General features: G+C 40.0%; 1 protein-coding gene across 5 annotated transcripts in view; it reads right to left on the bottom strand.

Annotated features, from left to right (window-relative positions):
* Positions 1-14478, bottom strand: part of cher (filamin A protein cher) — a 124035-nt gene that overhangs the window by 46296 nt on the left and 63261 nt on the right. For 2 of the 5 annotated variants that reach the window (XM_076205736.1, XM_076205737.1), the window contains exons 1-4: positions 14047-14478; positions 9352-9496; positions 1218-1358; positions 688-816 (exon numbers count right to left, since the gene is read on the bottom strand). The exon at positions 14047-14478 is cut by the window's right edge and continues 82 nt beyond it. In XM_076205736.1, the coding sequence (XP_076061851.1) occupies positions 688-816; positions 1218-1358; positions 9352-9496; positions 14047-14397 (766 nt within the window). In that variant the 5' untranslated portion in view covers positions 14398-14478. Of the gene's footprint in view, positions 1-669; positions 817-1217; positions 1359-9351; positions 9497-14046 lie in introns of all 5 variants that reach the window. The other 3 variants (XM_076205734.1, XM_076205735.1, XM_076205738.1) reach the window with 2 other exon arrangements.

The following is a 14478-nucleotide window of genomic DNA, read 5'->3' as shown; positions in this document are numbered from 1 at the left end:
ATTTTGAGTGTCACCAAAACCACACACACATCATGAGCATTGCCTAAGATTTTTATACATTAGCAGACAACAAACTTGTAGTACTTGCATCATTAAATACACCACCACATTTGCTTGCCTTGAGCAGTTCCAAATGCTAGCAGTAGTAACAGAAGTATATGCACACTGCCAGATAGGCTTGACTACAAAATCATTCATCTAGCAGCATGTTAACAGTGATACAAACAACTATGTGTATTTCTTTGTTAGGTCATAATTCTGCCAGTACATTAGCACATAAATATGATCTATTCAAGTTCCTAGGTCTTGTCTCTACTAGCCCACTAGCACAGAAGGCAACAGTATGCTGTTTTTACCAAAGAGAACTACTTGACCTAGCATCACATTGGTTATCACCATATGCAGTTATCAGATAGTATTTCGACTTTAGTACAAGACGGATGTGAAACCTCTACAACAAAATGTCTCGTGGCTGTGTCCGGATGCAAACGGTGAAGCTCGACAGGATGGTGGCAGCTATTGGGGTGCTGGTCTGCCTGCTCGCCTGTCTGCCTGCCTATGGCCCAAAATGGCACGCATGTACAGTACATGGCGGTGCAGGGTTGTCAAGCTGGTAGTCACAGAACACTCCACAGAAAAGAAAAGAGAGAAATGTGTTGGCGACCCTACCGCGAAGAATGGAGCTACCTGCACCAGCATCCTTGGTTGAGATCATGAAGTTGCAGGGTTCACCAGTGATGCCATGGACCAAACCAGTCCCGTAGGCGGTCACATAGCCAGAAGTGATTGAGTCCACATGGAACTTGAAGGGAGACCCTGGAATAAGAATGAGAGACTAAAGTAATGAAAATCTGACAAGAAATAGTTGATAAAATTATACATGAACATCATGGGATGGAGCTCAACATTTACATTAACTATACATTATCTTTACTTCAAACATAATCTTGTACTTTATCTTTTGGCTAATGTAGTTGGTTGCTTGAAAAATTAAAAACTGTACAGATATAATTGAAACCATATTTAAGCATATGTATGTACATCTATACATGCATGAATACAAATGTGTGTGTAGAGGATGATGGTTTCCTTGTGGACTATGAATACATGCCACATATACTTGTATATATGTAGGGTCTCAATGACAAATGTAAAATTAAAGAGCTGTGGATATCCTCTGCTAATCACACTTTGAAAGGAACTAAAGATGAACTCACCCTGAACGTGCTCGCCATTGTACTTGACAATGAGTTCATGCTGACCTTCTTCACGAGGCTCATACTTGACGGAAACAGTACCGTCGCGATTGTCCTCAATCACAGGTTTGTCTGAACCACCTGATGGCATCTTGACTTCAGCTGCCAAGGGAAACAAGAATGTTAGTGATCATCAGTCAATTAGCCTGTGTGTACCCAAATTTATAGGTACTATGCATGATCATATACCATAGAGATTAGTGTTTCAGGCTTCCCAGCTCTTGTACAAAAAATAGAGCAATGCTTACTGTGTCAGAAGATTCTATCAATATTTACAAACCACTACTGTCTGATCTTGGGCAAATGAACTAGTTGATCAAAAGTGTGAATGCGTGTATGTGTATTACACACACACAAACGGGAAGGGAGTATCATAGCTAATGTGACCGAAAATGTAGTCTTTGTATCTTCATTCAATTATTCTTTTTTGCACGATCAGCGCCAACAATGGATGAAATAAAAGTATTTAGAGGAAACGAAACTGCAAAAAGATATCTTGATGTACGTACAATCAAGTCCCCACTTGGTGTAATTAAAAAAAAGTGTCTGAACAAGACCCCAAAGACATACCAAAGGTTTGATAGAAATGTCTTCTTGGGGTTCAATAGAAACAATAGCAATATGTATAGAGGGATAGACATGGATAGAGAACCCAGGTTTAGAAATATTATAAGAAATAAAAAAATGAATTGTTGGATAAAATAATTGAACTGAAAAGTGAATGCAAAATTATTTATCAAGAAGTAGCCATATTAAGAAAGGCCAATGAAGAAAATAATAGGGAAATAGATGAATTGAAAGTGGAACTGAATAGGATAAAGGGAGAAAATATAAGATTGAAAAATGACAATAAGAATAGGAATGAGGCATTAAAGGAAGAGACGAAAGATCAAATACAGGCAGTGACTGAGAAAGTGGAAGAAAAGATTAAAGAAAATGACTTCCAAGAAATAAAGAAACAGTGGAAGGTGGAACAGGAAAGTCAAAAATTATCTTTTAAGGAAATAGTGGAACAATAAGTTAAGGAGAATGTGAAGGAAACAGTAATCCAAGTGATTAAAGAGAAAGGGAATTTGGTTGGGGATACAGTGGACAAAAAAGATGCATTGTGATCTACAGTATTAAAGAAAAGCATGATGTTCCTAGGTATCAGAGAGAAAGAGAGGAAAAAGAGATCACTAATGAGATTCTGAAGGAGATTCAAGAGGATCAAATTTTGGATAAAGAAATTGAGGAAACATATAGAATAGGTAGATACTCAAAAGAAAAACAATATAGGCCACTAAAAGTAATTCTTAGGTCACAAATGATAGCTGAGGAAGTACTATCCAGAACAGCAAAACAAGCAAACAGTGGAAATCACAAAAATGTATGGATAAAGAAATGAGTGAAAAAAAAGAGCTTAGAAATGAAGCAAATGAAAAAAAAAATGAAAAAAGAACAGAGACTGAAAAGAATCACTTTTTCTTGGAAAGTGGTGGATCTGAGGCTGAGAAAATGGTACATCAGGAAAAAGGAAACAAAGCAGACAGAAAAAAAAAAAGCCTATACCAACATAGATGGAATGATCTCAGGACTGAATGAACTAAATGATTACCTGGCATCAGAAAAACCGGACATAATGGGAATAGTAGAAACTAAACTAAAAGGTAATCTACCACCTAACACTGTGGGACAAGGTCTATACAACTGCTGGATGAAGAATAGAAAGGAAAAACAAGGAGGGGGAGTACTATTTTTGACCAAGAAAGACTTAAATGTGACCACGTTAACAGAAGAAAAAAAAACAATGTAGAGTCAATTTTGATAAAAATAGAAAACCACATGAAAAGTAGAAAATTTGTAGTAGTGTATGTGCCCCTAAAACATAGGCCTGGACAGAACACGATCATTCCAAATTGTTAGAAGAGTCGAATGTTGCATGAATTTCTTCGCAGATGACGCAAAAATATTGAAGAAAGTAAGAACAGAAGAGGACTGTGGTTCATTACAATCATACCTGGACAAAATCTAGAAATGTACTCAAAAGTGGGAAGTGAACTTCAATATCAAGAAGTGTAGTATAATGGAGTTTGGAAAAAGCAAAAACAGAATTTTAAAAAATTATAAAATTGGTGAAGAAATAAAAAAGTGCACTCGGAAAGGAACCTTGGAGTAATAATCAGCAAAGATATGACACCAGATAAACATATAAACAAAATAGTCGGAGAAACCTTCAACCTATTAAGGTCAATGAAAGTGGCATTTGATTACTTGGATGAAGAAATTATTACAAATAAAAAAATTCTGTTACAATTATTTCTTTTTCCTGAGGCGAGAGGCGTTTGGGGGTAAATCAGTTACACCGCTAACTGCGGTGAAGAAGAAGAAAAACTCGAAGAACTCGAAGAAGAAGAATTCGAAGAACTCGAAGAAGATGAACTCGAAGAACTCGAAGAAGACGACAAACTCGAAGAAGAAGACAAACTCGAAGAACTTGAAGAAGAACTCGAAGAAGAACTTGAAGAAGAAGAACTTGAAGAAGAAGAACTCGAAGAAGAACAACTCGAAGAAGAACAACTCGAAGAAGAACTTGAAGAACAACTCAAAGAAGAACTTGAAGAAGAACAACTCGAAGAAGAACTCGAAGAAGAACTCTAAGAAGAAGAAGAACTCGAAAAAGAAGAAGAACTCGAAGAAGAAGAAGAACGAATTAAGAAGAAGGAGGCTAGAAAGGAACGGAGAGAGGCCAAAGCAAAAGCTTTAAAAATTCGCAGTTTCGAAACAAGAAAAGCAAGTAAAAAAAAAAAAAAGTTATTACTTAAAGGAAAAAAAGAATTTAAAAAAATATAAAAAGGGTGTTTTGAACGGAAATTTAACACCAGCACAAATCGCCTATATAGATGACTTGCGAGAACAGCTAGATGTTGACAAGAAATAAAAAGCAATATGATTTTGATATTTTATTTTCCTAAAAAGGGGCGTAGCCCAGGGTGCGCAGCGCCGCAGGCCAAGCCCCCCGGCATAGCCGGGCCGGCGCAGCCGGTGGGCTTGTTATTGAAAAAAAATATTAGTTACATTGATTAGACCAAAAGTGGAATATGCAGCAACACTATGGACACCCAGTGCTAAAAAGAATATAAGGAAACTAGAAAGAATACAGAGAGCAATGACAATGTTGGCACCAGCTCTTTCCAAATTAACATACGAACAAAGATTATCCAAATTGGAACTACAAACACTGGGGCAGAGAAGAGAAAGAGGTGATCTACTGACTATATTTAAAACCATGAAAGGAATGGAAATCCTTGATAGGAATGATTTACTAAAAAATGACAATGGAAAAACAAGAGGTCATGAAAAGAAACTCAAAAAGGATAACTATAGAAGAGAACGGAAAAAGAACAGCTTCCCACACAGTGTGTTGGATATCTGGAATAACTTAGATAAAGAAACAGTGTGTGCAAATACTATTCAATATTTTAAGAAAAAACTTGATGCTGAAAGATACAAAGACAGGTCACCACGAGCATAGCTCCCTTCCCATGTAATACAAATAGGTAAATACACACACACACACAAAAATGGCTCCTGCACTTTCAAACTTGTCATATGAGGAGAGACTAGCTAAATTGGAGTTACTGACTCTGGAGCAAAGAAGACGACCCACTGACCATCTATAGAATAATGAAGGGCACAGAAATACTCAATAGAGAGGACTTGTTACACTGGGACAAGAGAAACAAGAGAACATAGAAAGAAACTCAAAAAACATAGTTATAGAAGAGATATGAAGAACAGGTTTCCACATAGAGTGGTGGACACTTGGAACAAACTGGACGAAAAAAATAGTGTGAACAAAAACCATTCATGAATTTAGGAGCAAACTACACACTGCGAGATACAAAGGCGGGACACCACGAGCATAGCTCCCCTTCCCATAAAATACAACTAGGTAAACACACACACACACACACACACACACACACACAAACACACACACACAAATAAAGAAGACCCTACCAACTATAGACCAGTCTCTCTAACAAGTACAATAGCAAAAATTTGTGAAAGAATTGTCAAAAGTAGATGGGTAAAGTATTTGGAAAAAAAACAATGTGCTAAATCCAAGGCAATTTGGATTCAGACAAGGACGATCATGCGTCACCAATTTAATATGTTTCTATTCAAGGCTAATAGATATAATACAAGAAAGAGATGGATGGGCTAATTGTGCATTTCTAGACCTAAAAAAAGCTTTTGACAAAGTACCACATAAGAAGTTGCTTAAGAAATTGGAAACTGAAGGAGGAATACAGGGCAAACTGCTTAAATGGATGGAAGACTTTTTGCAAGAAAGAAAAATGAGAGTAGTGATAAGAGACAAACACTCAAATTGGGATGAAGTAATAAGTGGTGTTCCACAAGGAACAGTTCTGGCCCCAATAATGTTTGCTATATATATTAATGATATGGATGAAGAAATTGAAAGTTATATGAGCTTATTTGCAGATGATGCAATACAATAAAAAAAAGTAAACACAGAAGAAGATTGTGAGTCACTACAGAGTGATCTCAATAAAGTATGGGAATGGAGTAGGAAGTAGGAGATGGAGTTCAATACTAAAAAGTGTAGTATAATGGAATTTGGAAAAAGCAAAAAAAGAATAATAGGATCATATACATTGGGAGAAGGAATAAAAAAAAAGTTGAAAATGAGAAGGACCTGGGAGTCATTATTATAATATGTCACCTGAGAAACATACAAGATTTTTGGAGAAACTTATAATTTAATAACAATCAAAGTGGCATTTACATACCTGGATTAAGAAATGGTGAAGAAAATACTAATCACTCTGATAAGACCAAGATTGGAATATGTAGCAATGATGTGGTCACCAAGTACAAAGAAATGTACAACAAAACTTGAAAGAATACAAAGAGCAATTACAAAATTGGCACCAACACTCTCAAAACTATTATATGAAGAGAGACTAGCAAAACTTGAGCTACAGACACTAGAGCAAAGAAGAGAGAAAGGAGATTTGATAACTATTTACAGAATCATGAAAGGCATAGAAATTATTGATAGAGAGGATCTAATAAAATGGGATGATAGAAATACAAGAGGACATGGAAAAAAATCAAGAAAGACAGCTATAGAAGAGATATGAAAAAGAACAGCTTTCCTCACATGAGAAAGTGGTGTGTGCAAAAACAATACATGAATTTAAAAATAGTTTAGATAAAATGAGATATGAAGACGGGACACCACGAGCATAGCTCCCCTTCCCGTAAAATACAACTAGGAAAATACACCAAAACGGCTGTGTGTACAAAATTCCCTTCAAAATATGTAATAAATTATATATCTGCCAAACGGCAAAAGATCTTTCTGTTAGGATAAAACAAAACAAGAAAGGTGTCAAAGATGGGAATGAGTGAAGTGCCATTTATAAGCATTTAAGCAATTTTAATCACCCTATCACCTGGGAAACGACAGTGATTACTTTCAACAATACTTTTGTCGAAAGAAATTTAATTGAAAGTTATCCGATTAGATTTACTAATTATAACAATTTTAACCTTAACATAGGATTGCATAAGATAGATAATTACATCTGCAAGGAAATTGCCAACAATTACCAAATGAAGAATGCTGGACGTGTGACCCACGCCCGGACAATTCATCCACCACCTCTCCTAGCGTAGATCCTTATGCTTTTGTCATACTATATTATGTTTGCTGTGCCCTCTTTCTTTGTAATTTACACTGAAGATGTAATATACGAAAGCGCTCTGCTCCGTTTATTTTCTAAAGTGGTTACCTTGCATATATGTATATATATATATATGCATATATATATATATATATTTACATATATATATACACATATATATATTTACATATATACACATATATATATTTACATATATACACACACATATATATATATATATATATATATATATATAATACACACACATTGTTACACGAGAAATAATCTATCAGTAACGACAAACACACGTAATTACATGTAGCATTCACACACAAACACACACACACACGTAATTATATATGTAGCATTCACACACACACACACACACGTAATTATATATGTAGCATTCACACACACACACACACACACACACACACACACACACACACACACACACACACACACACACACACACACACGGAAAGAAAATAAAAAAAGACAGCTATAGAAGAGATTTGAAAAAGAACAGCTTTCCTCACAGAGTATTAGACAGTTGGAACAAGTTAAATGAGAAAGTGGTGTGTGCAAAAACAATACATGAATTTAAAAATAGTTTAGATAAATTGAGATATGAAGATGGGACCCCACGAGCATAGCTCCCCTTCCCGTAAAATACAACTAGGTAAATACACGTAATTATATATGTAGCATTCACACACACACACACGTAATTATATATGTAGCATTCACACACACACACACACACACACACACACACACACACACACACGGAAAGAAAAAAAAAAGACAGCTATAGAAGAGATTTGAAAAAGAACAGCTTTCCTCACAGAGTAATAGACAGTTGGAACAAGTTAGATGAGAAAGTGGTGTGTGCAAAAACAATACATGAATTTAAAAATAGTTTAGATAAAATGAGATATGAAGACGGGATCCTACGAGCATAGCTCCCCTTACCGTAAAATACAACTAGGTAAATACACACACACACGCGTAATTATATGTAGCATTCACACACACACACATACGTAATTATATATGTAGCATTCACACACACACAAAATATATATGCAGTATGTTGTACATATACATATGCCCTTGCACACAAACGCATACACAATTTGTATGCGATATAATTATCACTAAACGTGCTTCACTCGCCCACTCGTGCTCTTGACATACATTGTGTCCTGGGATGGCAGCCGAGCTGAACGTGAGTTATACCTAAACATCTTTATCTTTAAAAAGAAATAAAACTAAAAGGACCTTGAAACACTTTGTGGATACACATACAGATGAAGTTATCGGCGCTAAGTTTTTTATCGGGTTCCATTTAACCTCCATTTCTTTCTATAATTACGGAGTCATCCTTATATTTGAACAAATATGGTCTGTATCTTAGCTTTAGGCTTATCTATAGTAAATTATATTTTGCTTCGCAGGGGGTATATACAAATTCTGAATCATGCGTTATAATATTGAGGATTTAAATGAATATAGACGGAAGTAGATTCGTGTCTTCCTAATTCTAAACCAGGAGGTGGAAATGGAGAAGGGCAACATATTCTCATTGCACTGCCCTCTTTATTTCGTAAGTGACCTGCCAAACGAAAATAAGAAAAAAGAAGGAACAAAAGTGAAGGAGAGATAATAATAACTTATTTTCTTTACTGCTTTTCTGATCCCGTCAAGCGCGTGCGCGCGAAAACTTGGAAACAATGATGCAGCGCGGCTCAACAAACGCAGACGCAACAGCAGCTGCTCTGGCCACTGAGGCACTTCTTGCCCGACAGTCTCCATAGTTGTTCCTCCCGACGCAGGAAGCCCCGCCCACCTTGTTGAATGGCGCCCCACGGCCCCGCCCATGCCACTGGATCACCCTCACCTCGTACTGGCCCTAGCCATCCTCGCCTCAGACTTTCTTCTCGGACAGACTAGTTTTCCTCAACGTCTCCTCTACCTCCCTCCCATCTTCTCCATCCCCTGGTGTAGCTATTACAATTCCGTTTCCTCCCAGTTTCTCGAGTTGTTATCGTTACGAATTTTAACTTTTCTTAATTTCTAACATTGACAAGATCAAGTCCTACATCCTATTTCTACCATGTGAGCTTTGGCGTGCCAACAACGTAATAATAATACCCTTCTCCGAAAACCAACACGCCTAAACATCATTTTCTCCCTTTTCCATCACCACCAACAACGCTGTATGGTAAGCTATATACTTCCATTCACATATTTGATTTTACTTCCCCATCCACTCTTACCCTAACACAAACAATCATCAATTTACTCACCCACCCTTATCATTACATCCTTCTTTCACTCTATGACGACTGTCCTCCTCCTCCTCCTCCTCCTCCTCCTACTCCTCCACCCACCTGTGACGTGTCCTCCTGTCGTGGGAAGAGGGATGCTATGGAGCTCGACGGCTCTGAAGTTGGAGGTCGAGGTGGAGGTTCCGGGACTCTTGTGGAGACCGTTGACCTTGGTCTGTGTCTGCTGGAATTCCTCCTCCGTCTGTGCCTGGAAAAACCATAAGACGAGAGAACGTTAGTAACAGGATCGAAGGCGTAGAGAGAATAAATAAAATAATAATAAATATATAAATGAATAAATAAATAAAACTATCTGTGCACCAAGGGCCTTTTCCCCCTCATAAGGAAAGTACCCAGCCAAGACAAGCACCTACCCCATCCATTGTTTTCCTCTCATCTTAGCTCCCCATTTATTTGGATATCTTCCAAACAAATTATTAAATGCATACAAATCAATACAGAAAAAGTACAGGAGAGAAATATGTCCTGTCTGCGACCATCAATGCAGTTACACCTTTACCCTAAGTGCCCAGAGAGCCTGGGCAAATGGCAACCATCGGAACCATCTTGCAGGTCTTACACGGGTTAATGTAGTGTCTCACTTTTCCTTTGATTATCCTAGGCGGAATGAATCCTTCAGTTGCTGCCTGACGATTTTATTCACTTCATTGTTTGTGTGTCGGGGTGGGGGGGGAACTTGGGGGCAAACGAGATACATGTTTACGTTTATTCTCTCCAATGCGATGACATTATCCACAAACAATTTTGACACCAGACGATTTCCTTCAACTGAGGGGATGACCTGGGACAAGCAGGCGGCGTCCCGATCGAGCGATGGAAACCCAGTTTTGTCTCGAGTCTGCCTCCCCCCGACCTCTCTCAACTGAATAAAATCGTCAGACGTCGGGCAAATTATAACCAATAAAGAATATGAAGAATAGACGACGAGCGAAATATTTTCATCCCAAATGTCCCTACCACAAGATACCCCCATTTTCAGTACGTACAAGGGCTTTAAGTAAGATGAGCTGGTACATACACGTACACGTACACGTACACGTACATGCACACACACACACACACACACACACACACACACGTGCACTCGCCAGTACACAGATTCCGTGGAGACTCGCAAGAACGCGCACATATACGAACGCACACACGGGCGCACATGCACACGGTCACAAATCCAATCGTCCGTAGACAGTTACAGCAATGAAGAAGAAATTGGGAAGGTTAGAACCACAATAGAGCAGTCGTACGCGCGTGGGGGAGGGACGGGGCAGAGCCACAGGGTACGAGGGTCACGAGGCACTGGGTCCCCTGTGGCACCGTGGCACCGGGAGGGCCTTACGACGCTATCGTGCCAAAGGCCTGAAGGAAATGGAACGATGTGAACCAGATCCGGAAGCACGAGGGAAGCTCCTACTGCAAGACGTGATAAGGGAGGAACATCGGGGAAAAGTGAAGAGATGGAGGGATGAGAGCGAGGGAGCAAGGAGCGGTAGGAGGGCGATTTGTATCAGGAGTGGAATTAAGGTTAGAGGGAGAAAGGAGGAAGAGGAGTAACAGGATGAGTAGGAAGAAGAGGATGAAGGGGAAGGAGGAGGAGGGGGAAGAGAGAGGAAGAGGATGGAGAAGGAGGGAGGAGGTAGGGAAGAAGGAGGAGGAGTGAGGAGAGGTTAAATGGTGGTTACCCAAGACCGACCGCGTGGGCAGCGAGTGCCCAAAGCAGGATATGGATTAAGGAGGACGAGCGTGGGCTGGCTTCGTCAAGCACGCCCTTACACCGCACGCCCACATTTTCAAATGCAGCTAATAGGTGCCCGTATATTTCAAACCCAGTTATCCATCAGTGACAATTCTTGGTACGCCCCTATAGGTATTCCCTTGGACCAAAACTCATCCACTTCAAATGGCAGCCATCACATCAATGGTAAACAGGCTCCCATAAAACAGTCACCCACTGCTTTGTCTCATGTCTGTGTTGACTATCAGGTACTCTTAGAGTAAGACATACTATACTACACTATCATGTCACATTATATCACGGCATGTCGTATATATTACTTTATGTATCAAGTATGCAAGGTAGTGCATTTTATCACAAACTGACCCAGACTACCATTATTAGTTCATGTTTTATAAAAACCAGGAAAACCTTCCCTTCCTCTTTATGTCTAACATACCAATTTATACTCTTTCCAAAGATGATTGCATCACCTCTGTTCCAAATATTAACAAAACGAGACCAGACGTATTTCTCACTTTGTAAAAGCCTCAACAAGGACAATTTCATCGTCGGAGCCCAAGTGTGACCTCGGCAAGACCCTAAATAGGACATCGTAAATCTAAATTCCCTCTAACGATCTCTTCCGTACTTTGAGATTTCTCCTTTTATTAAGGCTCCTATTATATTTAGATCTCTCTTCCACTGAAGGAAATGCCTGTGTGCGTTTTGTCCTGTCCCTTGCTTCAATAGTTCTGATCAACAAAAGTCAGACCACCCGTCCTCCCCCGCCTCGGTCCCGCCCAACAAAAGTCAGACCACCCGTCCTCCCCCGCCTCGGTCCCGCCACCTGCATGACTCCCCTCCATGCCCCAACTTGGGCGCGGGTCGTGGAACCTGCGGGAGCAGGCAACCGCGCAAGTGCTGGTGAAAGGCGACCAACCACAATTGCCATTCGAGTACTAAACAAGTTTGACATACTTGGCGATGTCGACCGACAAGAACAGTCATTCACTGGGGTCACAAGCAACTAACCAAACTACATTCCAACCGACCAACCAACCTACAGACCTACCTATCTACTTACAGACCTTCTACCTGCCTGCCTGGCCATACAGGCCAAGGTCTGGTCCCCTAGCTTTATACACACGCTACACATGCTAGACCCAAGCATGGTTTTGTTCATACACGTGAAGGCTGACGACTTCCTCCTCGCTTCTGAAGAATGCGAAGTGTCACTTCAAACGTGCGACACACAAAAGTTCCTGTCAATTTCAAGTACCTCAAACACTGCGACTCTGCTGATGAGAAAAGGTCGAGATAAACTCTTCTATTGTTGTTGTTGTTGGTGTGTGTGTGTGTGTGTGTGTGTGTGTGTGTGTGTGTGTGTGTGTGTGTGTGTGTGTGCGTGTGTGTGCGTGCGTGTGTATTTACCTAGTTGTATTATACGGGAAGGGAGCTATGCTCGTGGTGACCCTTCTTTGTATCTCTCAGCATCAAGTTGTTTTTTTTTTTAATAGTGTTTCCACACACTGTGTGTGTGTGTGTGTGTGTGTGTGTGTGTGTGTGTGTGTGTGTGTGTGTGTGTGTGTGAGAGCGAGAGCGAGAGCGAGAGCGAGAGCGAGAGAGAGAGCGAGAGAGAGAGAGAGAGAGAGAGAGAGAGAGAGAGAGAGAGAGAAAATGAGTGAGACATGTCTATCCACCAGCGTTTGCGCGTCTGGGTAGCGGTCCTAAGGTCGAGGAAGCTGCTGACAATGGGGAGTGACATATATATGTCTCCGCTCGAACCTCTAATCTCTACGTCCGCTCTTTCTGCTCGCGACGACGACAACAAAGACGACGACATATCCGTGACCACTCCACAACATGCATAAGTCGGCCAACTGACCCGGCACAGCTCAGTAAAATGGCGACTTCCTATTTCGCCAACTATTTTGACAAACTGCATTTCGCCAGCCTCCCTTCAGTTAGATTTGGCTGGGAAGAGATCTCTCCCATTCCCACATTTATCTAGGGTATTTAATTCTCTTCCTTGACGAATCAAAGTCCATTCTTTGGCGAACTCGGTTCATATGTTCCTACTTCTCTACACTATCACTATTCTTATTTTACAATTTGTATTCATTATTTAGGACTTCAAGTTCTCGATAATAACTTCTATCGAGCTAAACAATTCCAAGTCTCCCTTCCTGGATTCGTACATGGGTCTAATTCAAGAATTAATTTTTCGTTATAGCACATAACTTCAAACATTACGATGAAGATAGATTATACAAAAAAACTTCCAACTACATGTTTCTATCGTGGAATGGGGTTTATTTTGACGTTTTTAAGGTTCAGCTACACCTGCCCCTCGCCCGAAATAAGCAGGGCCTGAGATGTTGAGGTAAAGACAATACCAAGGTCTTTATACAGTTTCAGGAACCAGGCGTGACCTTGAATGAATCTTTGAGGGTCTGTGCAGAGGTCAGATTACATGAATAAAAGAAGGAAAAAATCCGAGTTGTTTGTTCTTGAAATTTAAACATGGTGTTATGAAAAGAAAAGTGACCCAAAAATACGAGTCTACTTAGAAGAAAAAAGTTCCACTGTAGCATCTACCTAGTCAAAGCGCGCGAGCACACACACGCGCATACACACACACAATGACAATTCTCCCCCATGCAAAGGGGTTGCCAAGTCGAAGCAACATAAATGCCGATAACTGTGCTGTCTATTAAGTGATAAGGATACTACAATACTGTCTGTGAACTTTGGAAATATTCACAATTTAGCATGTATACGGAATATCCTACTTGCAGTTATAATATAGTTATAATAAAAATATCAATCCAACTGAAGTTACACATTAAGGATTAAATGGTCTTAAAGAGGGAAAACGTCCTGTGCACAATACTAATCCCTGAAAACAAGTGTTGATGCAGTTCTCATCCGTGATACCACAAGAGTCTATTTGGAAAATAATGTACATTTATTCACATATCAAACTATGGTGACACAAGAGAATTGTCTGAGAAAAGAATTACCTGATACCATGGTGGCCATCGATAGTAGGTGTAGATGTAGTCTCCGGGGTTGAATGGAAAACGAATGGTTTGAAACGCAGGCTGCAAGAACGTTATACTCCGACTGTACAACTCACTTGGTCGCCGAGTCCATTTGCCACTCGACAAGAGCGAGGCACGTTCGAAGTAAGATTTTTTATTGCTAATATTCGAGTTTGTACCGTTCACACTCCTGAAGCCATTCACTATCCTGACCCGAGGACCCGCCGCTGCGCTTCCGCAGAAGAGGGCGGAGGGCGACATGGACACGGACGCCGAAGGCGTGCCGCCGCCGCCGCCGTTCATGATTCTGTTCACAAGTTCGACTGGCATTTCCGTAGTGGTAGAATCTCGTGACCTTGTGACGATGTAAACACTTTCACGCACTTTATATGGCGAGTCTTCCGTTAAGAG

Source organism: Oratosquilla oratoria, chromosome 22 (genome assembly GCF_046742065.1).
Source record: "Oratosquilla oratoria isolate Oo_2021 chromosome 22, ASM4674206v1, whole genome shotgun sequence".
NCBI lineage: Eukaryota > Metazoa > Arthropoda > Malacostraca > Stomatopoda > Squillidae > Oratosquilla > Oratosquilla oratoria.
Note: the sequence above shows the minus strand (reverse complement) of the source record. Positions and strands in the feature narration are given on the sequence as shown.